This window comes from Bubalus bubalis, chromosome 2 (genome assembly GCF_019923935.1).
Source record: "Bubalus bubalis isolate 160015118507 breed Murrah chromosome 2, NDDB_SH_1, whole genome shotgun sequence".
NCBI lineage: Eukaryota > Metazoa > Chordata > Mammalia > Artiodactyla > Bovidae > Bubalus > Bubalus bubalis.
In genome coordinates, this window is record NC_059158.1 from 187,941,959 (window position 1) to 187,968,907 (window position 26,949).

At 61.4% G+C, this 26,949-nt stretch overlaps 1 protein-coding gene across 2 annotated transcripts; it reads left to right on the forward strand.

Annotated features, from left to right (window-relative positions):
- Window positions 1-26,949, forward strand: EPHA2 (EPH receptor A2). 2 transcript variants are annotated; one of them, XM_006066591.4, is made up of 17 exons: window positions 1-198; window positions 4,416-4,483; window positions 6,153-6,822; window positions 15,025-15,180; window positions 15,264-15,596; window positions 16,299-16,414; window positions 16,854-17,007; window positions 17,425-17,524; window positions 18,169-18,224; window positions 18,387-18,512; window positions 18,604-18,789; window positions 18,917-18,978; window positions 19,154-19,363; window positions 19,501-19,650; window positions 20,331-20,524; window positions 21,072-21,227; window positions 25,958-26,949. In XM_006066591.4, the coding sequence occupies exons 1-17, from the start codon at window positions 114-116 to the stop codon at window positions 26,061-26,063; spliced, it is 2,928 nt and encodes a 975-aa protein (XP_006066653.1). In that variant the 5' UTR covers window positions 1-113; the 3' UTR covers window positions 26,064-26,949. The 2 variants fall into 2 exon arrangements, with proteins under 2 accessions (XP_006066653.1, XP_025134690.1); XM_025278905.3 differs by lacking the exon at window positions 1-198 and adding an exon at window positions 1,298-1,317.

Below are 26,949 nucleotides of genomic sequence, written 5' to 3' on the forward strand. Positions count from 1 at the left end.
CGCATTAAGCTCTCGGGCGGGCGGGAGGAAGCTGCGGGCGGGAGCCGGACCGGGGCCGGCGGGCGTGCGTCCGGAGCGGGGTGCGGAGCCGGGCAGAGAGCAAGGAGAGCGGCATGGGGCGTCGGGCGCCGCCCGCCTGCCTCGCGCTGCTGTGGGGCTGCGCGCTGGCCGCGGCCTCCGCGGCGCAGGGCAAGGAAGGTAAGTGCGCTCGGCCCGACCCCGGCCCCTGCTCCGTCCCGACCGCGGCGCGCCGGGACGCGCGCCACTTCGGAAACTCCAGTCCTGGCGTGCTGAGGTCCGGAGGGCTCGCGGGCTGCGAGCCTGGAGAGTCTGGGGCCCCCGCCCCAGCCCACTCGGGGCTGTAGGCGCTCCTAGTACTAAGAGGCTGGGGCCCGGGCGCGCGGGGCTCAGAGGCCGCAGAGAAACGGACTCGGCGCCGGCCACGAGGCTTCAGGAACGCGTCCCGGCGGGGGCGCGAGGTCTCTTGGAGCAGGAGTGTCCGGGGGTCTTTCCGGAGACTCAACTTCGTGGTGACCTGAATTCGCTAACCCTCTTGCCCCGATTTTGCGGAGAAGGCGTTTCTTTGGAGGCCACTCACTTTGGGGAGGGGCTCTGTGGCCGGCAGGGACACCCTTGCAGAAGCCCCAGCTCCCTGAAGTTTTCTCCACGCCCCGTGATGCCTCCAGTCGGGGAGGAGAGCTCGCGGGGAGTTTCGGGCCAGTTTGCCCACGCACAGCCCTCCTTCCCGCCCCGCACTCCAGGATTCGGGGGGCAGGTCCCCGGGCCGCGAGTGCGGACAGGAAGTTCCAAAGTCAAGAGTTCTGAGCGAGGGGTGACTCAGAGCCAGGAAATGCAGCAGGTGGGGGCGCGGCCTGCCAAGGTGTGGAGCCGGCACCCCAGGGCCACCGCGGAGTCCGGGCACCCGGGGGTGGGGGACTGACTCACCCGCCCCTGCCGCCGCGCTGGGTGAGGGGCCGCGCGGACTTCGCCCAGGGCGGGGCCGTGGGTGAGTGGGGGCGTTACCGCCTCGGCTGGGGTCGCGGAGCGGACGGGGGCTCTTGCCCTTGGCCGAGGCGCTTCCTGTCCACCCGTCCACCCAGCCGAGGCCGGCTTCAGTTTCCGACTGAGAAGGTCTGCCCGCCCGCGGGGGCAGAGGAGGTTTCCGCAGGCTCCACCAGAGGGAAGTGCAGAGGAAACCCGGGCTCCGTGAGAAGTTTCCTTCAGCCTTGCCTTCCTTTTCCGCCTCCCGACCTGGGGTTGGCAGTTTTGCTGTTCCAAGTTGGGAGTAAAAGAGGCCCGAGCCGGAACTCTTTGGGGGTGAGGGTGAGGGCGGCATCTTGTCCCCGCCCCTAATCAGTCGGGGTTCCTGGTCCCAGCTTGCAGGCTGAGTGGGTGAGCTCTTCTGTGACCCTCAGTACCCCCCACCCCCCACCTTTTTGTCCTCCTTCTGGGGGATTGTGGTTGGAGGGAAGGGGGGAGACAGCCGCATTCGCTGCAGGCCTTTCCTGAAGGCCAGGGAGGTGGGGTAGGGGGACCAGGCAGGACTAGTGCCCCGGGTGCTGCAGCCTTGCCCTTGGGCGGCTGTCGAGCCCCCCCAGCCTAGATGACTAGCGCCCACAACACCCCGACCTGCGTGGCATGGGGGAGGAAAAGGACCAGGCAAAGTTTTTGCTCAGGCTCCCAGAGTGCCTGTGAGGGCCTCCCCAGGGAGCTGTGCCTGTGTTGGGGGGTGGGGGAGAGATGCCCCCGCTGGGATTCCACGGATGTGGAGCCTCTGCCTGGAGATGGGTTGGGGGTGCAGACACAAGCCCCTTCCACCTTCACCCAGTCTGCTGTCCTCTCCCTCCTTCTTCCCCGTGAGTGCAGGACCCGGCTACCTTTGGAGGCCCCATGGAGCCTGTTAAACTCTTGGCAGCTCCTGAGTCTGTCCTTTTACAAACGGGGAACCTGAGGGGGGCCTGAGCCCTTTGTCTCCAGAGGGTTAGCTCTGAACATCTGGCTTCTTGGGCTCCACAGCCCAGGGCCCCTGCATCCAGGTCCTGGGCTGGGTTTTCCTGAGACGTGAGAGTACCTGCAGGGCTTGCTGGCCTGAGCTGGGAGGTGGGCTGGAGAGCGCTCCCGAGGCCTGGGAGCCCTTGGCGTCTTGGCTCTCTCAGGGCCCAGTGTGCCCTCTGTCCCCGTCCCCTTTTCTCTTTGTTCCTCTCCCCGTCCTGCCCCCCAGTCCCAGTCCCCTGCCTCCCCGCTTCTTTAGGAACCAGCCTGTCTCCTTTGGAGGGATGGGGAGAGCAGGGAGGTGATGCCTTTGAGTAAAGAGCTCTCAAGCGATGTGGACCCACAGGGTTGATATTCGTGATGGAACTTCAGACGAGAAGGTTTTTCTTGGGGTGGGGTGAGGGCCGGGGCCCCTGGATGAGCCCAGCTTAGCCCAGGCCTTGGTGAAGCCTTCAGGGCCCGCGGAGGGGCTCCCGGGGCCGGTACCAGCTGGGTCCCTGGAAGCGGTTCAGGGAGAAGCCGCCCGTCAGGGTGGGGCCGGGCGCCAGTTCCTGGTGATCGGCTCTAGGGAATTTCCCCCGGGAGGGAGGGGGGGCTCCTTCCTGTGTGAAGGCTTCTTTTCTTCTCCAGTGAGCCCTGTGATATTTTTAAAAGCAGGTCTCGGGCTGGAAGGGGAGCAAGCTCTGGCAGGGGTCGTGGGGGTCCCTCTGTGCCAGGTTAACCCTTCAACATCTGGGAGCCATGAGCCCTCTCCCCCAGGAGTGTAGACTGCAGCTTCCCACCCCTCTAGGGAAGGGGGGCGTCTGGATCTGAGGACCTCTCACCTTTGTCCTCCTACTTACCCAGGGTGGAGCCAGGAACCCCCAGATTCCTTCCTGTGCAGCCAGAACATTCCATTTGCCAGTGGGCTTAGTGAACTTCCCAAGCCTGCGCCTTGGGCATGTCCGAGCAGATCCCTGCCCCTGCCCACCCCCCAGCTGCCCTCCCCTGTCCCCTCAGCCTCGGGCCGTGCCACGTCGGGTTTCCTCTCCCTAGCCGCGCTGTGGGCTTTTCCTGGAGGGCCTGGCCGGGTCAGCAGCGGTCAGCTGGCAGTGCTCTGCTCCCAGGCCCGGGGGAGTGGGGTGGTCTGCCCTCAGCAAAGGGTTTCTCAGAGTCTGCCCAGGCTCCCCTCCCCATCCTCCGCATCTGTCTAAATCAGCTCCGTCTCCACCTGCCTGGGATTCCACCCTGAGCGGCATTCAGGTCCAGGCCTTGAGGAATGCTGCTTCTTGGGGCCATGTTCCTCATGTTTCAGAGTCCAGAAGAAGTCAGCATTAGGTGCCTCCCCGACCCCTCACCTCGGGGCTTTTCCTCTGAATCTGGGGACCTTACAGAGGGTACCTACTTGTTCTCCAGGCCTCGGATCCTCTGGTGAGGGTCACTTCTGTTGGTAGCTGCCTGGACATTACTTGGAAATGGAGCAGGAGGCTGCACCAGGGGTCTTGAGTGCAGTCGATGAGGCTGGCAAAGCCAGGGGTGGGCAGTGGGAGGTGCCTGAGGGCACGGCTGGATCTGGGGAAGCCCCTGGCAACATGTCCTTCCTGCGAATTCTGATGCCTCTCTGGGGACAGTGAGGTCCTGGCAGCTGTTTGCTCTGGGCCTGGACGCTCCCTTTAAAGGTTTCCATCTCAGTCCCTGGACGCCTCTGGCAGGTCAGTGGCCAGGGTGTCAGGGACGGAGACAGTGGAAATGGCTCTCCAGGGCCGGGCCTCGCCGGCTATGTGTGTCTGTGGGTCCCTTCTGGAGGCCCCGTGGGTTCAGGGCTTTGTCCTGCCTGCTCTGTGGCTTTTGTGGTGGGAAGATCAGTTTCCAGACACCCTCCCAGCAATCCCACTCCCCTTCCTGGAGTCGTTCCCACCTGTTAACAGCTCTCTCCTCTTGGAGGGCCAGGAGACACGCATGTACACACGTGTGCTGCATCTGTATGGCCTCTGTTGGGTTGAGGGTATTTCGTGCCATGTGTGTGGGGTGGGGGATGTGGCTGGAGCAGATAAGGGTGCCCCCAAGACCTGCGTGCGTGTGAACTGCTGTGGGGGGCCCCTTCAGGAAGCAGGCAGAGAGGCCTGGCCGCTGCCCCCTGCTGGGCTGAGCTCTGCCCTCTTTGCCCAGCTGGGGCGGCGTGGCTGGAGGGAGAGGCCTCGTCCTCCCCCGTCCTGCGCTGTGACTGTGACGAGGTCCCCTCCCTCCCTGGGGGCCCTGGGTCCCCCCCATCTTCTGGAGAGATGGGTCTTCTTGGCCGTGCTGACCCTGAGTGGTGGGGTCTCTCTGGGGGCTGGGGAAGCCTTTAAGGCCACTTGGGATTCCCGGGGGCTCCTGCCTTTCCCACATGGCCTGCGCCCTGAAGATACCTCCAAGCTGACCCAGCTTCCCCTCGTCTCTTCCAGTTGTCCTGTTGGATTTCGCTGCGGCTAAAGGGGAACTCGGCTGGCTCACACACCCATATGGCAAAGGGGTAAGCTGTCTGGGGTGGGTGGGGGCCTAGGGATGGGGAAGCTGAGCCCCGGGGAGGATAGGGCCTGGCCCAGAGCCGATGGCTCAGCCAGGGTTTAAATCCAGGTTTCTCACCAATTACGCAGGCTGGGGTGAGAGGGCAGGGAAGGGCCTTGAGAGGCAGGGAAAGCTGGGAGACAGCCGGAGGCCCAGCAGAGCAGGACTCCAAGATGCCCCAGAAGGCTGACGCCCAGAGGAACCCCCTCTGGCTCCCTCCATTCCCCTCTTGGCAGGGAAAGAGTTCGAGGCTCCCCCTGTGTTTGAGGTCCTGGCTCAGGAGATGAGGGATGAGCTAGAGACAGGGAACGTGTTCTCAGGTCCCCACAGCCCTGGAAGCCAGATCAGGTTCCTTCTGGCCAGGCTCCTCTCCTTGCTTCTCCAGCTGTTGCTTCCCTTTCCTGCTTGAGGCTGAGTTTGTTTTGTCTCTTTCCCACCAAGTTCACCCCTCCCCTGCCCTCCCCTCCCCTCCCCTCCCTCTCCCCTCCCCTCCCTCTCCTCTTCCCTCCCCTCCTCTCCCCTCCCCTCGCCCTTCCCTGCTGTGTCCTGGATGGGTGGGCAAGACCCCAGGGTCCTCTCCCCAGCTTTGCATGTGACTACTGTGTGGGCTTGGGGAGGATACTGATGCTCTGGGCCTCGGTTTCCCGCTTATTGAATTTGTTCTGGAGCCTGAGCTGTCTCCAGGGGGTACTCGAGACCATTTCTATTGCTGGCCAGATCTGTGAATGAGCTGGGCGCCGGCCCCTGGTCACCTTAGCTCCGTAGGCCTGGAGTTTAACATCAGCAGGTTTCTAGGATCCTGGACTGTCATCCAACCACGTCATGACACAGAGTAGGAAACTGAGGCCCAGGGGCATCTGAGGCCAAGGTCGCACAGTGCAGCCCAAGCCTGTCTCCTTGGCCCATTCTGCTTTTTTCATACTTATGTTCATTCATTCAACAAATACTTTCCAAGTACCTACTGTATTTGAGGTAGACCCTGGGGATGCAGAAATGCCCAAGGAGCTCAGGCTCTGCCGTGGCAGCAAGACGTAGCTGTCACCGCGTGGGCGCTAAGACGGCGGAGGCCACGGGAGTCCAGGGGAAGCCCTCACCCCAGCCGTGGTCCAAGCTGGGAAGCCTTCCTGGGGGAGGCTGAGCAGTCATCTGAGCAGTGATGCGGAGTTAGCTGCTGCTGCTGACCCGCCCCTCCCCTGCCACGCGCGTGCGTCTGCACAGCGCGTGATGATGGTGATGATGCCAGGGGTGCTGTGTGCCCGCCACCCACGCCAGGCAGCACGCTCAGCATTCGGTAGACGTTCTGCCCTTCATCTTCGCAGCAAGTTTGTGAAGTGGCTCTGGCCCCCATGGCAGGATGGGGACTGTGAGGCTCAGAGAGCTAAAGCCATCTGCCTGAGGTCACACGGGACCCCCAGCCTCCGCCCTCTGCTCACTGTCTAATAGAGGGGTTTAGCACCCCGGCACTGGTGTCAGGGACGACACCAAGGGGTCAGATCCAGTTCAGCCACTGGTAATGTGTGAGGGAGACCCGAGAGTGAGGGCGGGAACCGGAGAGCCTGGCGCCGGCCCGCCTCCTGGCTGACGCCGCTGGGCCCCCACCTCCCTGCCCACACTCTCCTTTCGGCCCCGCGCAGTGGGACCTCCTGCAGAACATCATGAATGACATGCCCATCTACATGTACTCCGTGTGCAACGTGGTGGCCGGCGACCAGGACAACTGGCTCCGCACCAACTGGGTCTACCGCGGGGAGGCCGAGCGCATCTTCATCGAGCTCAAGTTCACCGTGCGAGACTGCAACAGCTTCCCCGGGGGCGCCAGCTCCTGCAAGGAGACCTTCAACCTCTATTACGCCGAGTCGGACGTGGACTACGGCACCAACTTCCAGAAGCGCCAGTTCACCAAGATCGACACCATCGCGCCCGACGAGATCACGGGCAGCAGTGACTTCGAGGCGCGCCACGTGAAGCTGAACGTGGAGGAGCGGTCCGTGGGGCCGCTCACACGCAAGGGCTTCTACCTGGCCTTCCAGGACGTGGGCGCCTGCGTGGCACTGCTTTCCGTCCGTGTCTACTACAAGAAGTGCCCCGAGCTGCTCAAGGGCCTGGCCCACTTCCCCGAGACCATCGCCGGCTCCGACGCGCCCGCCCTGGCCACCGTCGCGGGCACCTGCGTGGAGCACGCTGTGGTGCCCCCTGGGGGCGAGGAGCCCCGCATGCACTGCGCCGTGGATGGCGAGTGGCTGGTGCCCATCGGCCAGTGCCTGTGCCAGGCGGGCTACGAGAAGGTGGAGGACGCCTGCCAGGGTGAGTGAGGGCGCTGCGGCAGAGGCCGTGTTCCCGGGCTCTGGTCTCCACTCCTGCAGGCAGGGACCTTGGTGAGGTGGTTCTGTTAGTGGAAATGTCTGAGGCTTCCTAGGCTGGATTCACTTGTTCATGAGAACAAATCCATTGAGAAAAGGTCAGGGTGGAGGATGTGAGTGAAGACTCTCAGACAGGAATGGAGGTGAGAGTGTTAGTCGCTCTGTTGTGTCTGACTCTTTGCGGCCCCGTGGACTGTAGCCCAGCAGGCTCCTGGGTCTGTGGGATTCTCCAGGCAAGGGTACTGGAGTGGTTTGCCCTTTCCTCCTCCAGGGGATCTTCCCAACCCAGGAATCGAACCGAGGTCTCTCGCATTGTAGGCGGACTCTTTACTGTTTGAGCCACCAGGGAAGACCCCAGACAGGAATACTGGAGTTCACGTCTCAGTTGTGCATATAGCGGTGTGACTTTCACCAAGTTCTCCACCCTCTCTGCGTCTGGGTTTCCTCATCTGCACGGTGGATGGGAACACAGCGCCCATCTCATAGGGTTGTTATGGCAGTCAGGTGACTTAATGCTCATGAAATGCTTAGGTCAGTGTCGGACACAGAAGTGTTTTTAAGTGTGATTGTTATTTTTGGTTCATCACAGAAGTTTATGTTGAGTATCTGTTATGAAACGGCACGGTGGGTACAGTGTCTTAAGTCCCAGGAGCCAGTTTCTTCTCTGTTAACTCACTGTGTGACCCTGGGCAAGTCACTGAATCTCTCTGGGGGCTCAGGCCCCTCTTTGGTTCTTGGAGGTGAGTGAAGTGGACCCACGATTTGCCTCCCCTGGCCGCCCGTGAGAATCCCCCGAGGAGCTGTTTGAAAAAGGCCTGCTTGGGAGGGTGCTCCGGTCTGGCTTCACTGCCTGCCCCACCCTGGGCCATGGACCCGGATCTGCTCACTGGGGCTTCTGCTGATGACGAGGGGGCCGGCATCATCAGACTCTCTGGGGACAGGGCCTGAGCTCTCATCCAGAGGCCATGGCTTGGCACAGCCAGGCCTGTGATAGCGGAACGCGCTAAAGTGACGTGGATTCTTTCAGTGATGACTTTTCTGGAAATGGCTGTGGGGCAGGGCATTTGTGGAATGTGTGCCGACCTTTGGCAGGCTCTGGGAGCTTCTTTGCTGAGATAAGCGGGGTGTTGAGAAATCGGGGGTTCGGGGCCTGCACTTACACATACCGACCTCTGGTGAATGTCTCTTCACCTCTGGCCTCAGGCTTCCTGATCAAAGGACGAGAAGTTCAACTGTTCTAGCAGATTGTATTCTTAGCTAGCAACCGTGGGTCCTGCGGGGTTTCAGGCGCTGGAGGACTCTGAAGCCCTTTCTCACGGGCTGCACTTGCCTCTCAGAGCCAGTCCTCAGAACCTTGCTTAACACAGCCCTGAATGAGAAGTCTGCTCAGAGCCGCTCTGCCTGTGGTGTGGTCTCTGCCCCGGCCCTCCCACCGCCCTCTGGCCTCCGCACTGCCCTCTGCTCCTCAGCTGGCCCTGCCTGCGGTAACCTCAGGTGCATGCCCCCGGGTCAGACAGTGACCGCCGGGGGTTGGGGGGAGGCCGCCCTGGGTGAGCAGACTCCTCCCCATGACATCCTCACACAGGAATGCAGGCGGGGGGTGGGGGGCAGCTGAAAACTTTCCACAGGCTGGTGATTCAGGCCCGGCCGCGATAAGTGGACAGTTGAAGTGGGGGGTGTCTCTGCAGGAAGGGGGGTCGGGCTTCCTTCCCCGGGAGTGGGGCATCAGGCCTCTCAGGCTTTGTTTGTGAAGAGTTGAGCTGCCCCAGGAGGGAGGCCTGGTTTCCAGGACCGGAATCTTTGACTTTGTTCGGGGGACCCTCTGCACCACCAGCCACCTGTTGCCCTGGTTTTTCCCCCTTGGAGTCCCTCTCCCTAAATCTCTTCCGTGTGGCTTGGGGGCCCTCTGTGTGGTTGGGAACCCCCAGCCTGGCAACTCTGTGCCTGCAGACCTTCCCCAGCCCCCCAGGACCCTGATGGTGGGGGAGACCCAGTTACAGAGCTCGGTGCTGCCCCAGGCAGGCGTTCCATCTACCTGCTCCTGCAAGTCTGTGCCACCGCTCTGAGAGGCAGGGACTGCTGCCCGTCCCATCTCACAGACAGGGAACTGAGGCTCAGAGAGGTGAAGAAACCTGCCTGGCATCACACAGCTGAGACTAGTCACCCCAGGACTGGATCTAGCTGATGCAGTGGCATCCAGGCCAGAGGATGGCTCAGGAGGCGGGGCGGGAAGTGACCGGTTCCTCTGGAATCCCTGAGTCAGCGCCCGGCCCGGATGGACGCTCAGGGCAGCAGGGTGGCAGGTCCTGGCACAGGCGGCGAGGGGGCTGAGGGTGGGGGCTGTTCCTGAGCACGTTACGGAGGAAACAGGGATCTGTCAGGTCTGTCCCCTGCCTGCCCTCCGCAGAGCTGTGGGCCGAGAGGCCCCACTGGGGCTTTACTGGTGGCAAGCCAAGCCCGGAGCGGGGCTGGGCAGCCCCAGGTCACCAGCACCCGGCCCAGGTGATTGCCAGTTCCTCCCCAGGCCCCCTCCCCAGGAAGCTCAGGAAAGAGTTAAATGGACAGTGGAAGGGAGCCACCTCCCAGGTGCTGTGTGGACAGGTGGGCACGCAGCCGCACTCTGCTGAGCTATGTCAGGAATGAGCCCGCTTCCCTCCGGCGCCCCCGCCCCCAGCCCTGCCTAGGGGACGCTGGAGCCGCTCAGGCTGACCGCCATGTCCCTCGGGGCGGCTCTGTCTCCCTGTTTGTCTCGGCTTCCTGTCCTGGCACAGCAGCTGGTGCCTCGGCCCGGGGACTGTGGGCCAGGTGAGCAGGTGGCCAGCAGCTTGGGCAAGAGGCTCAGTCCAGCAGCTGGGGTGGGGGCTTGGGGGTCAGGAGGTCCCTCCTTGGGGGCTCCTGCTCCCTCGAGGGGCCCAGCCCCTCCCCGCTCCAGTCTCTGTCCCCCAGTTCATGGACACCTCATCCCATGCCGAGCATTTCCCAAGCGAAGTTTCCTCTGTCTTCACAAACAACCCAGAGCCCGAGCAACTTACTCCCGTTTACAGATGAGGAGACTGAGGCCCCGGGAGAGGAAGTGAGTGAGGGAGCTGGGGCCTGGCACGGGGAGGGCAATGCGCTGTCTTCAAATGCCCCTGGTGTGTAGCTTTCTACCCGCAAGCTCTGTGACCTTGGTGAATCCCTTCTGGGCTTCATTCTCCCCACCTGTAAAATGAGTGGGTTGGAGCCTTAGCACTCAGCCTACCTCCTGTGACTTTCTGCTGTGGCTCCTCCTGAGGACCTGGGTTGTTCTGGCAATCTGCAGGCGGGCTGACCTCTGCATGGGTGGCACCTGAGTGGCCCAGACCTCGCCCAGGGTCCAGAGCTGAACGGGAGGCACCCCATAGGCAGGCAGTGGCTCTGGGTGAGGGGCAGGGTGTCCCTGAGCACGGCAGGGGCTGATCGCCAGGCTGAGCGGGTGGTGGTCTGTGATCTGTGATTCGTGGGTTTGTCCCCTTCCAGGGGACTGCCCCTGGCCTTACTTTCGTGGTTTCTTCTGGCCTGAATGGGGGTTGGAGCCATGGCAGCCCCCCCTTCCCGCCCCCACCCAGCCCTCAGCTCACGCGGAGCGCAAAACCTTCATGGGGGCCCTCCCTTCCTCCCGCACTGAGGCGCACTGAGGTGAGCAGGCCCCGGAACGGAAGGAAGGAGGCAGGGAAAGCGAACAGCAGATGAAAGGCTGGTGCCGGCGAGGCGGAGTCTGGCTTATCGCAGCCTGGTGGAGGAATGTGCCCAGAGTGCCCCCGGGGTGTGTGGGAACAGGGCCGCTGGGGCTGTCGGTGCCCCGCGTTTGCAGGGTTGCCGACTGCTGCCTGTCAGGTGCGGGGCAAAGTCCAGGCTCTGTGCCTGCGGGCTGGAGTGGCCAGCTGGCCTGGGCTGGGGCAGGTGACTGACCACAGGTGGATCTCCACCGCTGGCCGGGGGAGGGGCTGGGCCTGGAGGAGGGGCTCTGCCGCTGGATCTGCGTCACGTCACGCCAGAGGGCATATGTCCCTGAGTCATCCCACGCTGCCACCTGAGGGGCGGGCATCGGGAACTGGAAAAACCAGGGTACACCCCTGGGTGCAGCCACCCTGCCCCCGTTCCCCTGCTTGGAGAGGCCTGGGCCTGCCAGGCGACAGGGCCAGGGAAGTTCTCCATGGGTGTATCAGAGCCGGGATCTGGATCTGGGCAGGTGGCATCTCAGGCACCATCCCCAGCTCTCCTGGGCACTGAGACGCTTGTTTCTGTGGCCCTGGAGCCCGTTTGTGGTGGGCACACAGGTTCTGTCTTTACTCACATTCATTCATCCGTCCAGTCGGCAGATGTTAGCCGAGCATCTGCTGTGTGCCAGACCCTCTGCCAGGCCAGGGGACACAGAGAGCGGATTCCACTCCTGCGCCCCACCAGCTGCCTGTCTCACAGAAGACCCAAAATCGTTTCAGAAGGAGTCCGAAAGCCAGGGCTGTGAATTCCCCTGGAGCAGAAGCAGTGTTTGTTTTTCTTGCCACGGTCTCCCAGCAGCTAGCATCATGCCAGACACGTAGGAAGTGCTCAGTTTCTGTTTGGTAAACACAAGATTGAGTAAGAGATGCCCTGATGGTCAGAAGGGGGCCAGAGATTGGCGAGTCCGGGAGGGCTGTGTAGAGGAGCTCAAGCTGGGTATTGAAGGATGCATAGGAGTTTGCTGATGGGTGAAGGGACAGTGGGTATTTTGTGTGAGTTATGTTTGGGAATGTGTGACCACCCAGTGTGTGACTCCTGTCCTCCCCACTTGTCTGCCCAGAATGCCCGGAAATGCAACCCTGCAAGATCAGGAAGACCCGGGGGCCTAGCAGTGGACTCTGGGGCCCCTGAGCATGGGCATGGGCACACTCTGCCGGGGCCCAGGGAAGGCCCCGTGGAGCTCTGTGGCTGGAGGAGGGGGCAGCACATTCCCATCAGGCCAGCACATGCCCTGCTGGGGCTGCCTCTCCGCTATTCTCTGGCACATGCCCAGCGGAAATCTCTCCAAATTCCCTCTTTCCTGCCGGCAGTAGGCAGGCCACCCCCGGCTCAGAGACCAAAGAACGGAGCCCGCCTCTGCTCCCGCTTCCTCCTTTGGCCCGGCGCTGGGGGGCTGGGGGCCTGGGGGCCTGGGGAGCAGCCACTGGGGGGCGAGGGGCCCTGTGGGGTTTACAGGTGCTGAAAGCCTTGTGGGGGCTTGGGTCCCTCCCCAGCCTGTGTGCTTGAGCTGGGGGGTGTGATTATGTTCTTGAGGGCCCCTGAGCACCCCGCCTCCGTGGGCCGGGACCACCTGTAGCCAGCACTTACCCAGGGTGTAAGCCCCTCTGGCAGACAAGTCAGGGCATTCGGGGGAATTGAGAGCCCAGCTTTCTGAAGTCTCACTTTTACTTGTAGGTTTGGGGGAGGAGAGAGCTATTTTTGTATTGTAACAGATAAGTAATGAGAAAGAATGCAAAATACACAGGGATTCCTTAAATGCAACTGGAGACTTCAAAGCCCTTTGGGCCTTGAAGTAGGAGGTCGCGCTGCTGGGCCCGAGCAGCCCCTCCCAAGTGGCCTGGGTGTGATGCCACTGTCTTCTCCCCAAGGACACAGAAACGCCCTGTGTTAGGAGATGTCACCCACTCCCCCTCCACTAGCTGCTCTGCAATCAGTCTTGGGATTTTCTGGCTGTTGAAGCGGTTGGGCCTCCTCTCTTCTCTCTTCGGGGTTGTTTAAGAACTTTGATTTCTCTTTGCTCCAAACTGACATGTTTGTGGGGAGAGGAGGGGGCTTTGAGGTCTGGCATCCGGGGCTTTGGTTTTGTGTCTTAGGAGCTTGTTGACCTTGAGCAGGGTGTCTCACCTCTCTGGGCAGCAGTTTCCTCACCTCCAAAGTGGAATGAAGCATAACAGCGCCTAGTATGATAACAGACTTACTGTGACGACTAAATGAATGTCAAGTGCTTGGTCCAGAAACTGCACAGAGCAGCCGCCTAATCAGTGGTCGCTGCACGTGACGGGCTCCAGGCTACGCTGTCCTGGACAAGCCCCCTCCCCTGTGGTGTGTGCCCGAGCTCTCTCAGGGCCTGTGTGGACATTCTGCCGTGGTAGGACAGGCAGGAGAAGGGGGAGAAGCTTCCAGGATAGTCCCCTCGGGCCTCGGCGAGCAAAGTCATTAACGGGAGTCACCACTGAAGACCTTAGAAACTGGGCGTCCTTTAATTCCTTTCCCCTGACTCTCCACCTCTGCTCACATAGGGAACTAGACAAGGAAGGAGACTGTCCCCAGCCTTTTTCAACAGCATAGATCTGACCGTACCATTATTCTCTACATCAAACCTTCAGTGGCTCTCACTGCCCCTAGGATAAAGTCCCAGTTCCTTGATCTGACATTAAGGGCCTTTCTCAAGCTTGTCCCCTGAGGCAGCTCAGACACACTCCCGGCTACTCTCCAGCGTTGTGTCCACAAAGCCATGCATACTTCCCGTCAGTCTTGCTCTTTCTCACCGCTAACTCCGCCTCCCAACATTTCTGCCCTGCTGAACTCCTACTCAGCTCCTAAGCCCCGGCTGAAACATCCCATATTTGACTCCACAAGCCTCTGGCCAAGGTTGTTTCTACCCCTGTAGGACTTTGCCCACGCCTTTCTGGTGGACATCGTCCTGTGCGCCTACTCCCTGAGGTCAGGGGCTTTGTCTCAGGGCTTCACTGGTGGCTCAGATGGTAAAGAATATGCCTGTAATACAGGAAGCCTGCGTTATCCTGGGTAATCCCTGGGTCTAGAAGGTCCCCTGGGGAAGGGAATGGCTACCCACTGCAGTATTCGTACCCGGAGAATCCCATAGACAGAGGAGACTGGTGGGTCACAGTCCACGGGGTTGCAAAGAGTCTGACAAGACTGAGAAGACTCACACTTTCACGGGGTCTGTGCACAGGGCTGGACGTAGAGTCAAGGATCAATGTTTGATGAATATGATACTGAAGCTGCTGCTAAGGTGCTTCAGTTGTGTCCGACTCTGTGTGACCCCATAGATGGCAGCCCACCAGGCTCCCCCGTCCCTGGGATTCTCCAGGCAAGAACACTGGAGTGGGTTGCCATTTCCTTCTCCAATGCATGAAAGTGAAAAGTGAAAGTGAAGTCGCTCAGTGACTCTTAGCGACCCCATGGACTGCAGCCTACCAGGCTCCTCCATCCATGGGACTTTCCAGGCAAGAGTACTGGAGTGGGGTGCCATCGCCTTCTCCAGATACTGAAGCTAGAGGTATCTTATTCCATGTCTTCCCACCGAACAAGCTGAGGGTGGGGGACAGTAATTGTAGGCTTGGGGAAGAGGACCCTGGCGGCCCCCACCCCATTCTGGCCGCTTCAGCAGCTGCCCAGCCCCGGGGCAGCCCTGGTCAGTGTCTGGGTAGTTTCCTGCTGTGGGGCCAGGAAGGGGACTGGGGCCTGGGCAGGACAGGGCGACGGGAGGAAGAAGCCTCTGGAATGAGGTTTCTGAGGCCCTCCCCGGCCTGGCTGGGACCGTACCTGCCACCAGAGAATGAAGAGCTGCTTCCTGGCGGCCCTTGTGAGCAGAGGAAGTGACTCGGTCCCTGAAAGCAGATCCAGAGAAAATGCTGGGGGCCAGCCCTGGGACAGGAAGGCAGTCCGGCCTTGGGGTGGCGGGAACCCCCACAGAGCTGGCACCCTGATGCTCCTGGCTGATAGGCTGGGGGGCCGGGCTGGGGGTGGTGATCAGTCAACAAACTCAGATGGGGAAGAAGACAGTCACTGCCCAGGCAGCTTGTAGTCCAGGTGGGACCTGCCAGGCTGGCCTGCACAGACTCAAGGAGGGAAAGCAGACAGGCAGCTTCTTGGGGAGCTGGAAGCTGAGATGCGGGCCTTGAATGCCCGGCACAGGGGTGGGGCGCTTCTTGCAAGAGCCCGCTGCGGGTGGGTTTGCAAAGCTTTCGAGTGGGCTGGCCAGGCGCTTCCTGGGCCCCTGCCTGAGCTGGGCGCTTACCACAGAATATGTCGTCACTCTTGCCGATGAGCAGACTGGCCCGTAGAGGCTCAGTGACTTGCCTGGGGACCCAGGGCGAGGGAGAGTAAGAGTCGCTAGGGCTGGGAGCAGGCTGAGCTGACTCTGTCCCCGCTCCCCCAGCCTGCTCGCCGGGGTTCTTCAAGCCCGAGGCGTCCGAGAGCCCGTGTCTGGAGTGCCCCGCACACACCCTGCCGTCCTCTGAGGGCGCCACCGCCTGCGAGTGTGAGGACGGCTACTTCCGGGCCCCACAGGACCCGCTGTCCCTGCCCTGCACGCGTGAGTCTCCCGGTGGTCAGGGCGGGCTGGCTCAGGGGGGTGGCTGATGCTGACCTGTCCGCACCCCGCCCCGCCCCGTGCAGGCCCCCCGTCCGCCCCGCACTACCTCACGGCCGTGGGCATGGGCGCCAAGGTGGAGCTGCGCTGGACGCCCCCCCAGGACAGCGGGGGCCGCGAGGACCTCACCTACAGTGTCTCCTGTGAGCAGTGCTGGCCCGAGTCGGGCGAGTGCGGGCCCTGCGAGGCCAGCGTGCGCTACTCGGAGCCGCCGCTGGGGCTGACCCGCACCAGCGTGACCGTCAGTGACCTGGAGCCCCACATGAACTACACCTTCACCGTGGAGGCCCGCAACGGCGTCTCGGGCCTGGTGAGCACCCGCAGCTTCCGCACCGCCAGCGTCAGCATCAACCAGACCGGTGAGGGCCCCGGGGTGGGGCCGTGCCCGTGCGACCCGCCCAGGCGGGGGCACTTCCCTAGGATGGTCACACAGAGCTCCGCCGGGCTCAGAGGGAGGCAGCACAGAGTGGTCCGAGGCGCGGCCCCTGGAACCTCTTCTGAGCTCTGTGACTGCGGGCGAGTTACTTAATCTCTCTGAGCCTCAGTGTCCTCACCTGTAAAGTGTCAATTGCTCAGTCGTGTCCAACTCTGTGACCCCAGGGACTGTAGCCCGCCAGGCTCCTCTGTCCATGGGATTCTCCAGGCAAGAATACTGGAGTGGGTTGCCATTCCTTTTTCCAGGGGATCTTCCCAACCCAGGGATCGAACCCTGGTCTCCTGTATTGCGGGCAGATTCTTTACCATCTGAGCCACCAGGAAGCACCTGTAAAATGGGGTTATTTAAGGGCTGTTGAGAGAATTTAAGAAATCCTTATATGTAGGCTGGTCCGTAGAGAGGTTATTGCTTTCCTTTTAGTATTTATGCACTCATAAATACTCATGGGGCACCCCTGATGTGCCAGCCTGTGTTGGGGCCCCAGCCTGGGGCTTTGTGCTCTGGGGCTGGAAGTTGAGAACCCCAGGTCAGGCTGTGGATGGAACTGGGTCTGGGTGCTCCCTCAGGGCCCCCCTGCCCCTGGGTGGCTTCTCACACCCCTTCCCGCCACCATTGTCCCGCCCAGAGCCCCCCAAGGTGAAGCTGGAGAGCCGCAGCACCACCTCGCTGAGCGTCTCCTGGATCATTCCTCCGCTGCAGCAGAGCCGCGTGTGGAAGTATGAGGTCACCTACCGCAAGAAGGTAACGCATGCAGGGCCGGGGCTGGGCACAGGGATGCTCCCCACACGACGCAGCCGTCTGGAGAAGCTCTGCTCTGCAGATGCAGAAATGGGGGTCTGGGGTATTCCTGAGAGTTGCCTCTCCGAGGCCAGCCAGCAGGGATTTATGGGAGAGAAGACGCAGTGTTCTGGAATCCCTGGAAGAGGTGGGGGTGCAGGAGAGCCCGGTCCTGGGGATCAGGCAGACCTGGGTTTGAGTCCTGGGTCCTCCACTTGCTGGCTGTGACCTAGAGCGAGTCACTTCACTTCACTGAGCCTCAGTTGCAGCCTCTGTAAGAAGGGCACTGACCCCGCTAACACAGCGACTAAGCCTGCTAAGCTGGAGTCGCTTTCCAGCAGGCTGAGCTGACAGCCCTCCCCTGTCCTCACGGTCTGCCTCTCCACTCGCTGAACACCCGCAGGGCGACTCCAACAGCTACAACGTGCGGCGCACGGAAGGCTTCTCGGTGACGCTGGACGACCTGGCCCCAGACACCGTCTACCTGGTGCAGGTGCAGGCGCTGACGCAGGAGGGCCAGGGCGCGGGCAGCAAGGTGCACGAGTTCCAGACGCTGTGTGAGTCGGGGCCCGGGGTGCGGGCCGGACCAGCGTCCGGACACTGCCGGGACATCCTGGGCGGAGGGAGTAGATCAAAGGACTTAGAAGTGCCCCCTTCCTGGTCAGCCCCAAGCCTGGGAAGGGGGCAGGACAGAGGGCAGAGGGAACCAGGGCTGTGCTGTGAGAAGAGAAGGATGTGGGCTCTGGCAGTGACAGGCCCAGTGCAAACCCTGCAGTGTGGAGAGGCTCCCCCACGCCTGCCCTGCTCCCTGGGGGGGCCTCTCACTTGCCGTCTGTGAAACGGGGGTAAGGACCTCATGGACCCTCAGTAGTAGACGCACCCAGCAAGTGTCTAAGGCTCTAAGCACAGCCGGGGGATCACCATGGTTTGAAGCGTGGGGGCTCCTTTGTCATGCTCTGGTCTCCCCCCGACAGCCACAGGAGGGTCTGGCAACATGGCAGTGGTCGGCGGTGTGGCTGTCGGCGTGGTCTTGCTCCTGGTGCTGGCAGGAATCGGCTTCTTCATCCACCGCAGGTTCGTGGGAACCCATGGCCGGGCTCCCCAAGGACTTAGGCGGGACACGGGGATGCGAACCTCGGTTTCCTGAGGGACAATGAGGTTGATAGGAATCTAGTCCCTGCCTCCCGGGGTGTGTGTGTGAAGATGCAGCGACTTGTGAAGGGCTCTGCACAGGGCCTGGGGGGCCGTTGTGTGTGTGTGTGTGTGTGTGAAGATGCAGTGATTTGTGAAGGGCTCCGCACAGGGCCTGGGGGGCTGTTGTGTGTGTGTGTGAAGATGCAGTGATTTGTGAAGGGCTCTGCACAGGGCCTGGAGAGCTGTGTGTGTGTGTGTGTGTGAGGATGGCAGCGACTTGTGAAGGGCTCCAAACGAGGCCTGGGGGTCCCCGGGGGCTCCGGGCAGAGTGGTCATCAGGATGGCGTGTCGATACTTCTTCAGGACACACGGGCAGGAAGCTCCGGGCGCTCTAATTAAGGAAGCCTGCATTACAGCCACTTAAAGGCCACGACGGGGTGTAGGTGCCAAGGAGGGAGTCGGCTTGCTCACTTCCTCTGCCTGAGGACACCAGGCCCCCACTCGGGGCCCGGGTAGGGTCAGGAGGCTCTGACACAGGGGTCACTGAGCTCCCTATGTGTCTGGTCTCCCACGGGATCTCACAGGAGGAAGAGCCTGCGGACACGCCAGTCCTCGGAGGACGTTTACTTCTCCAAGTCAGGTGAGCTGTGGCCCTTGCTGCCCGCCTGCCGTCCTCATGCCCCCTGTCTGTGATGGAGCCGGGCCTCCCCGGGGGTCCCTGGCCCGTCTCCTCCTCCCCCTGCTCTAGGGGCCCCTCCCCTCCCCAAGCTGTCTGTGACCCCGCCTCTCCTTTGCCTCCCAGAACAACTGAAACCCCTGAAGACCTATGTGGACCCCCACACCTACGAGGACCCCAACCAGGCTGTGCTCAAGTTCACCACAGAGATCCATCCGTCATGCGTCACGCGGCAGAAGGTGATCGGAGCCGGTGAGGTTGCGCGCCGCGGAGGGGCCCGGGGTGGGTTGGAAACACCCGATACCCGGGCTGACGGTGCTTCTCCAACCTCGCCTGCCTGCAGGAGAGTTTGGGGAGGTGTACAAGGGCACCCTGAAGGTGTCGGGGAAGAAGGAGGTACCTGTGGCCATCAAGACGCTGAAAGCCGGCTACACGGAGAAGCAGCGAGTGGACTTTCTCAGCGAGGCCAGCATCATGGGCCAGTTCAGCCACCACAACATTATCCGCCTGGAGGGCGTCGTCTCCAAGTGTGAGTCCTGGCTCCGGAGTGGGGGTGGGGGACCCGTACGGGACGGGAGGGAGGCCCGCTGGGGCCCCCAGTAGGGCCTCTGCTGAGAGCCGCGCCCCTGCCCTGACACCTGTGCGCACCTCCACAGACAAACCCCTGATGATCATCACCGAATACATGGAGAACGGGGCCCTGGACAAGTTCCTGCGGGTGAGGATGTGGGCCCAGGTCGGCTGGGATCCTGGCTGGAGGCTGGGGGCCCCTGGTGGGCGTGGCCTGTCTGGGGTACCCGGTGGGCGTGGCCTGGTTGGGGGCTGGGTCTCGGTGGGCGTGGCCTGGCTGGCGCGCGGGGGTGGCTGGCGGCTGAGGCCTGGTGCCTCCGCAGGAGAAGGACGGCGAGTTCAGCGTGCTGCAGCTGGTGGGCATGCTGCGGGGCGTCGCGGCCGGCATGAAGTACCTGGCCAACATGAGCTACGTCCACCGCGACCTGGCCGCCCGCAACATCCTCGTCAACAGCAACCTGGTCTGCAAGGTGTCTGACTTCGGCCTGTCCCGTGTGCTGGAGGACGACCCCGAGGCCACCTACACCACCAGCGTGAGTGCCGGGCGGCCTCGGGTGGCGCCACCTTTGCCCTCTCACACCTGGGGTCTGGGTCTCCGGGGAGCGTGGCCCTGACTGGGATTGCCCCAGGGGTGCCCAGGGGACAGTCGTGACTGGCCTGGTCCCTGCAGGGTGGCAAGATCCCAATCCGCTGGACGGCTCCGGAGGCCATTTCCTACCGGAAGTTCACCTCGGCCAGCGATGTGTGGAGCTATGGCATCGTCATGTGGGAGGTGATGACGTATGGGGAGCGGCCCTACTGGGAGCTGTCGAACCATGAGGTAGGCCTCCTCGCCCTGCCCAGCCCGGTCTGGACCTGGGCTTAACCCTTTACTCATTCCCGACCCCCAGGGGTTGGGCAGAGAGGAGTTTGGGGGGCTGGTCTTCATGTACGGCCCTTCATTGGTTCAGTGAATGTCTGTTGAGGGCCTACTGTGTGTTAGGCTGAGTGCTAGGCTCAGGCCCAGTCCCTGCTGACACTCAGCAAAAGACCAAAGAAAGGAGTAGTGGGGTGGGGGAAGCGTGTGCCTGCGTGTGTGTATATGTGTGCGTTTGTGTGTCTGTGTGTACAAGTACCTGGCACCTTGTGCAACCAGGAGGCCTGGAAGGCTTCCCAGAGGAGGTGACATCTCGGCTGAGACTGAGGCATAGTAAGGCAGCAGCCAGGTGAAGGCGCAGAGGGGAAGAGTGTGCAGGCTAAAGGGGGCAGGGTGTGGGCACCCAGAAACTGCCAAGAGTCTGGCTACAGGGCCCATGTCATGGCTGTCCGCCCGGTGCCCTGCGAGGAGGCGCAGCCAGGGGACAGCCTCCTCTGGAGACAGCCTCTTAGCACTGAAGGTGGTGTGTCAGGCTCAAGAAAGGAGGCCCATCCCCTCTGTTTCGGGCTCCCCTTCCTTCTGCCAACCACTGTGTGGGAGTCTGGGGGCTGTGAAGGCACCCTGACCAGCCCGCCCGCCCCCAGGTGATGAAGGCCATCAATGACGGCTTCCGGCTGCCCACGCCCATGGACTGCCCCTCCGCCATCTACCAGCTCATGATGCAGTGCTGGCAGCAGGAGCGCACCCGCCGCCCCAAGTTCGCCGACATCGTCAGCATCCTGGACAAGCTCATCCGTGCCCCCGACTCCCTCAAGACCCTGGCTGATTTTGACCCCCGGTGAGTTCTGTACTTTCGGTCCAGGGCGGCCCCCCAGGCGTCCTCCTGAGCCGCTTCAGCGTGGCGGGCAGCAAAGGATTGGGGCGAGGGCTCAGAAGTGACACGTGGGTGTTACTTAGCCCGGACCAGGGTGGCTCAGGCGATACTAACGGAAGCAATCAGCATGTGTGGTAAATGGGCCGGCCCGGCGCTTAGCATGTTTTAACTCATTTAGACAGCTTAGGAGATGGTCCTGTAATTATCCCCCTTTTGTAGATGAGGAAACAGACACGGGGCAATTAAGTGTCTTACGTGCTGGCAAGTGGTCAGGCTGGGACCGCGGCTCTGAAGACCTGACTCTCTTACATTTGGTTCTTTTGTGGAAACTGGTGGTGCTGCTGGCAGTGGAAGCAGGAGGCGGCAGGAGCCGGAGACGCTGAGTGCCCCCGACCTGCCCGGGCGCTGTCTCCTGGAGTATCTCTTGACCTGGTTTCCCCATCGCCCAGACGAGGAAACCAAGGCGGGGCGGGTGGGGGGCTCACCCGCAGCCTGGTGTCTGCTGTTGCAGGGTGTCCATCCGGCTGCCCAGCACCAGCGGCTCAGAGGGCGTGCCCTTCCGCACGGTGTCCGAGTGGCTGGAGTCCATCAAGATGCAGCAGTACACGGAGCACTTCCTGGTGGCCGGCTACAGCACCATCGAGAAGGTGGTGCAGATGACCAACGAGTGAGTGTGCCTGGCCCTGCCCCGCCTGTCCTCGCTGCGACCCCAGGCTGCCTCTGGGCCTCCCACCCGCCGACGCGTCTCTCTAGCTGCCCTGCTCTCCCCCTCGTCTCTTTCTCTCTCCTCTCTCCGGGAGAGTGGCTTTGCAGGAAGGGCAGAACCAGGCCGGCAGCCAGCAGTCCTGGGCACTTACCCGTGGCTCCGGTGAGAAATAATAGTAATTGTAATCGTAACAGCGGCATCTGCTGAAGGCTGACCATGTGCCAGCTCTGCTTGAGCACTTGGTTTGTTTTTACAAATGCTTTTTGCTATAACTTAGCTACTACGGAGGGCACGTAGCCTCACTGTGCAGATCAAAGTTGGGTTTTGTGGCTGCACCCTGTGGGATCTCAGTTGCCCGACCGGGGATTGAGTCTATTCCCTCTGTGTTGGGAGCATGAAGTCCTGACCACGGGACCACCAGGGGAGGCCCATGCGCTTGCGTACTTTGACTCAGCCCCACGGGGCAGGTGAGAAACAGTGCCACCCAGGGTTCCATGGCCCTTAGCGGTACTCCAGCCCGGGGCAGTCAGGCTCAAGAGGCCAGAAACCATGGAGGCCGTTAGTGCAGAAGTGGAGGCTAAGAGGTTACGTGGCTTACTCCAGGTCACACAGTTTGTAGCTGAGAAAAGAAAGACTGTTTGGCAGCCATCACCTGGTTGAATTCCCTATTTGACTCGTGAGTAGAGGCTATTATTACCGCCCCTCCCCCCCCCGCCACTTAACAAGTAGGGAAACTGAGGCTGAGGTGATGCAGGTGGCCCGAGGTCACACAGCCAGTGAGGTGCACCGTTCTTCTCCAGGACGCCGAGCAGACTGAGCAGAGCCCTTGCACTTTCCTGGCTGACGTGAAAAGGGGAGGGCACTGCCCACCCTCCCCTGGCACCGCTCCCTGTGTGGTTGCCTCGCAGCCCTGCGGTCCAGCGTAGCAAGTGGTGCCAGCCCCTTCGGCCCCGCCCTGGCTTCTGCCCTGCAGGAGCTCTCGTCTCCTCCCGGCTGCAGCATCAGGGACCCTTCCCGACACGGCCTTGGCGCAGACACCTCTTCCCATCCTGGGAGGGAGAGGACACTGTCCTCTTGGCCTTTTGTGCTTCTAAAAATAGTGGTAGTTCCCAGCTGTGTCAGGTCCAAGGTCGTGAAGGAAACGAGCCTTGGGGCTGAGAGGTTTTGGGAATTGCCTGGGAAGGGCTGACTCAGGCCCCCTGCAGTTCTGGGTCACAGTTCTGGGGCTAGGGCCTCTGTCTGAACATTCTCCAAGGCCTCTAAAAACTGCTCAGCTGGACTTCTGACCTGCTGGTCAAGGCCTGTCAGAGCAAGCCCTGGCCTGTCCCAGGGGACAGCCTGGATGAGAGTCAGGCAGAGACGGCTGACCGGAGGGAGGCATGGAAAAGTAGAGAAAAGAGACAGATGTCTTTCTTTTTTTACATAGAAGTTTAGTTGATGTACAACGCTGGGCCAATCTCTGCTGTACAGCAAAGTGACTCAGTAATGTACGTGTATACATTCTTTTTCTATATTCTTTTCCATTGTGGTTTTGAATACAGCGGGTATTGAATACAGTTCCTTGTGCTATACATTAGGGCCTTGTGAGATGGGTATCTTATGTTGCCAGCCAGTTGCAGGGTCCAGACCCTGGGCTCTGCAGTCACACCTGGGTTCGAGTCCCACACTGGCCACTTCCTAGCAGGTGGTTTTTGTCAGGTTAGGTTCCATCTTTGACCTTTGGTTTCCATTTCCCTGTTTGGGTGCAATGCAGATGATCCACCTGGTACACAGTAGGGGCTTAATCCATGTCATGCTCCCCTTTTCCTCCATTCTCTTGCTTCCCACCCCAGCCTGTGGGCAAGTACCAGGGTTTCTCAGCTGCTTCCTGTAACCTGGGAGCCTGGAGTGGCCGCTTGGCCCTCCCGGGGGCCCCACCGAGGACAGTAGAGCCTCTTTGCTGGGTGAGCAGAGCTGAGGTCAGGGAGACATGCTTACAGGAGACTCAGCTCCTGGAAGCTTCCTGAAATAGCCCTGGGGGCTCCTCGGCCAGTTCTTTCCCATGAGCAGGAGCAGGGCTGTCTCGGACTGATGGGGGTGTGTGTGTTGAGATCTGAGCAGGCCTGGATAAAGGCACGAAGTCCTTGCATGCTCCCCCCGCCTGCTCTCAGCCTCACTGGTGCTCCGGCCCGGGGCCTGTGTGACTCACGCTGCTGCCTCCGTCTTTATCTCCAATTAGACGAGGGAAAGGGGGACCTCAGAGTACTTTTTAACCCTGGGGGCTGTGTCTACACATGCTGTGGGTCCCAGTGGGAGGCTCTGCGCTGCTTTCAGAAGTCAGCCCTCCTGGGATGGGGTGTGGACTTCGGCTCCACTGTCTCACCCCTGCCCTGAGTCCACATCCGTCACCCATCCCAAGGGGCAGGCTTCTCAGTCACCTGGGGCCCCACTGCGTGCACAGTCAGTCGTGTCCGACTCTCTGCGATCCCAGGGACTGTAGCCCACCAGGCTCCTCCGTCCATGGGATTCTCCAGGCAAGAATACTGGAGCCAGTTGTCATTGCCTTCTCCAGGGCATCTTCCCGACCCAGGGATTGAGTCCAGGCCTTCTGCTTGGCAGGCAGACTCTACCACCAAGCCACCTGGGACGCCCCTGTGGCTGCCCCGCAGCAGCTGTCTTTTCTCAGCTTGAGCATTCACCGTGTTATTTCGGAGTCACTTGAGATTCTAGCTAGGCTAGTGAGTGCTTCTGAATGATTCTCGAGGAGCTAGTGGAGGTCATAGGAGTTGCACCCCAGAAAAATACCCAGTCCAACAAAGGGCCTCTGCAGTGTTGGGGCTGTGGCCCACCGCATCTGGGGCCTGGGGGCACTGGCTGATGGGTCTTCTGGCCTCCACGTGCCCTCAGCACAGCTTGATGCTGAGGGGACCTTTGCTGAGAGGATGAAAGGTCAGGCTGCTTTCCCTCCGCCCTCCTGTCTCCTGGCTCCCGTGGCCAGTGCCCAGCGGGTGCTCACTGGGGAGGCTGTGGCCTCTGAACTCCCTCGGCGGGGAGGGGGCTGGCATTGCCAGGGCTCAGGAAAATGGTGGCCTCAGTCGTGTGCGTCCCCACGCCTGTGATGGCAGTTGATCCCGGGGGTGCCTGCCCAAGGGTCTCCCAAGGCAGAATCGAAGGTTGGGGCGGGAATGAAGCTGGATGGTCTGCCAGAGGCCACGGGTGTCGGCCGCTCTGCGGGGACAGCAGTAATGCTGTTCCAGCGCCTCCGCCGTGCTGGTTAGCGGTGGCGCTGCCACGGTGGGTGAGGAAGTTCTCCCAGGTGTCTGACTTCGGGCCTTCCTGCTGCAGTCCCGGGGCTGCCCTCCCACACCTCCGCCTTCCCGAGCTCAGCACTTCTCCAGGGGCTCCCAGAGCCTGTGGGAAAGTCGTGTCTCCAGAGTTGCTTGCACCATATAATTAGCTCCCTTTACAGCCAGGAGAGGGCCCATAAAAACCTGGGTGTTTTCATGGGTTGGGGCTGATGGGTGAGGATGGCGGAGGGGGGAACTCCCAGCCTGAGCAGTAAGGGTCTGCTCCAGGGTTCCTGGGAGTGTAGGTGGTTTATGAGGGGATGGAGGGTCATGTGGGAGGCAGGGGGGGGCCCTGGGCACGTCTTTCCGCCAGTGCCGATGCCGCCTTCCCCTCTGCCACCAGTTTGCAGGATCTCCCACCCTCCAGTTAGGCACAGTTGCCTCATTTTACAGGTGAGGAGATCGGGGTTCCTAGAGGGAAAGCCCCTGCCTCGGGAAGCTGGTCACCGGATCTGGTCACCGGAAGCCCCTCCTGTTAGAGACCCACAGAACTTTAACCTCTGATAGCCCCTCAGGGGGCTTCCTGCCTATGCAGGAGATGCAAGAGATGCAGGTTTGATCCCTGGGTCAGGAAGAGCCCCTGGAGCGGGGCATGGCAACCCACTCCAGTGTTCTTGCCTGGAGAATCCCAGGGACAGAGGAGTCTGGAGGGCTGTAGTCCATGGGGTCGCGAAGAGTCAGACACGACTGAAACGATTTAGCACCTAGCACCCACGGCCCCTCAGTAAGGATTTCCTGAGTCCTTCCTCTGTTATGAGACTTTGGAGGGAGTAGGGGTGAAACAAGGCGGTGGCTGTGAAGAGAGCCTTCAGAGTCCCCCCGAGGGTCCCTGGCATCCGCCGATGGCATCCGTGCTGCCTGGGGAGGAGACTTAGCTGGGCCTTTAGGACAGACCCAGCTAGGGGGGACGGCCTTCCTTCACAGCTGGCTTGTTCAGCTCCTCCACCTCTCAGCTGTGCCCCTCTGGGCAAGTCCGTTCACCTTGCTGAGCCTCAGTTTTTTAATCTGCAAAATGGGATCAAAAACAGCATCTACTATACGGATTTTGTGCCAATTTGATTAAAAAAAAAAAGCCTCTTGCACTCAGTGCTCTGTCATTTCTGAACTTGTTGATGTCCGCAGGCTTGCAGGCCCTGGGCCCTCCTTATGAATTCCCCACCCCCAGGTGCCACGCCCCCCTCTCCCCACGCTGCCCCCTTCTCCCCGCACCCCCCCCGCCATCGACCTGCACCCCTCTCCCCACCCTTGTCTCCCCGCGTCGCCCCCTCCCCCACGCCCCCTCTCCCCACCCCCGTCCCTCCCACGGCTGCCCCCACTCCCCAGAGTAGCCCCTCACTGTCTCCCCCTCTGCCTCGCCCCGCACAGCGACATCAAGAGGATTGGGGTGCGGCTGCCCGGCCACCAGAAGCGCATCGCCTACAGCCTGCTGGGCCTCAAGGACCAGGTGAACACGGTGGGGGTCCCCATCTGAGCCCCGACAGCCCTCGCGAACCATCTGCTGAGAATACTTGAAGAAACGGACTGGCTTCCTTCTGCGCTGGGCCTCCAGGGACTGTATTTATTTCCAGTTTTTCTTTGTTGACACCATCCTGAGGCCTCTGCTGCGGGGAGATCTTCGACGATACCTTGGCCTGAGCTGAGGAGATGCTCAGGGATCCTGGGCGGGACCGCCTCTTCGCTGACAAAGGACTGACCAGGCCTCCACGCATGCGGCGGCTCCGTCGTGTTCCCAGCATCCCCGCCAAGGCCGCAGACCCACACGCGGGCCATCGCCTCGCTGACCATCTCCATGCGGACCATCGCCACGCGGGCCATCGCCACGGTGACCATCGCCACAGTGACCATCACCTTGCTGACCATCTCCATGCAGACCATCGCCACGCAGGCCACTGCCACGGTGACCATCGCCTCGCTGACCCCCGCCTTCCAGAGGAGGAGCAGGGACCTCATGCCGAGACGAGGAGGAGCCACACTCGGCGGGCAAGACCCAGCGCGGTCCTCCCACCCCCAGCCTCGTCCCAGCCCCGTCCTCAGCCCCCACAGGCCAAACTCTTGCTCCCCCGGGACCCCTGCAGGATGCTTGGTTGTGTGGAGATTTTTAAAAATATATATATATTTTGTACCTTGTGGAGAGGATGTGTGTACAGCGGGGGGCCTGGCCGGGGCTCGGGTCAGACAGCGCCTGCTTCGGACATTCCCAGACCCGCTCAGACACCATTTACTACTCTGTCAGTGTTAATGATTTTGTTCTGTTGGGGTTTTTTTTTTTTTTTGGAACCTTAATTTATTATTTTTTTATATTTATTGTTAGGAAACGACTTATTTCTGCTCTGGAATAAAGTTGCAGATTGTTCAAA

What these genes read in the sequence shown, in the direction of transcription:
- EPHA2 (XM_006066591.4), top strand. Translation starts at nt 114, where the DNA reads ATGGGGCGTCGGGCGCCGCCCGCCTGCCTCGCGCTGCTGTGGGGCTGC. An exon ending in CACACCCATATGGCAAAGGG is followed by an intron (nt 4,484 to 6,152) that starts GTAAGCTGTCTG and finishes GGCCCCGCGCAG; the next exon opens with TGGGACCTCCTGCAGAACAT. An exon ending in CGTCAGCATCAACCAGACCG is followed by an intron (nt 15,597 to 16,298) that starts GTGAGGGCCCCG and finishes TGTCCCGCCCAG; the next exon opens with AGCCCCCCAAGGTGAAGCTG.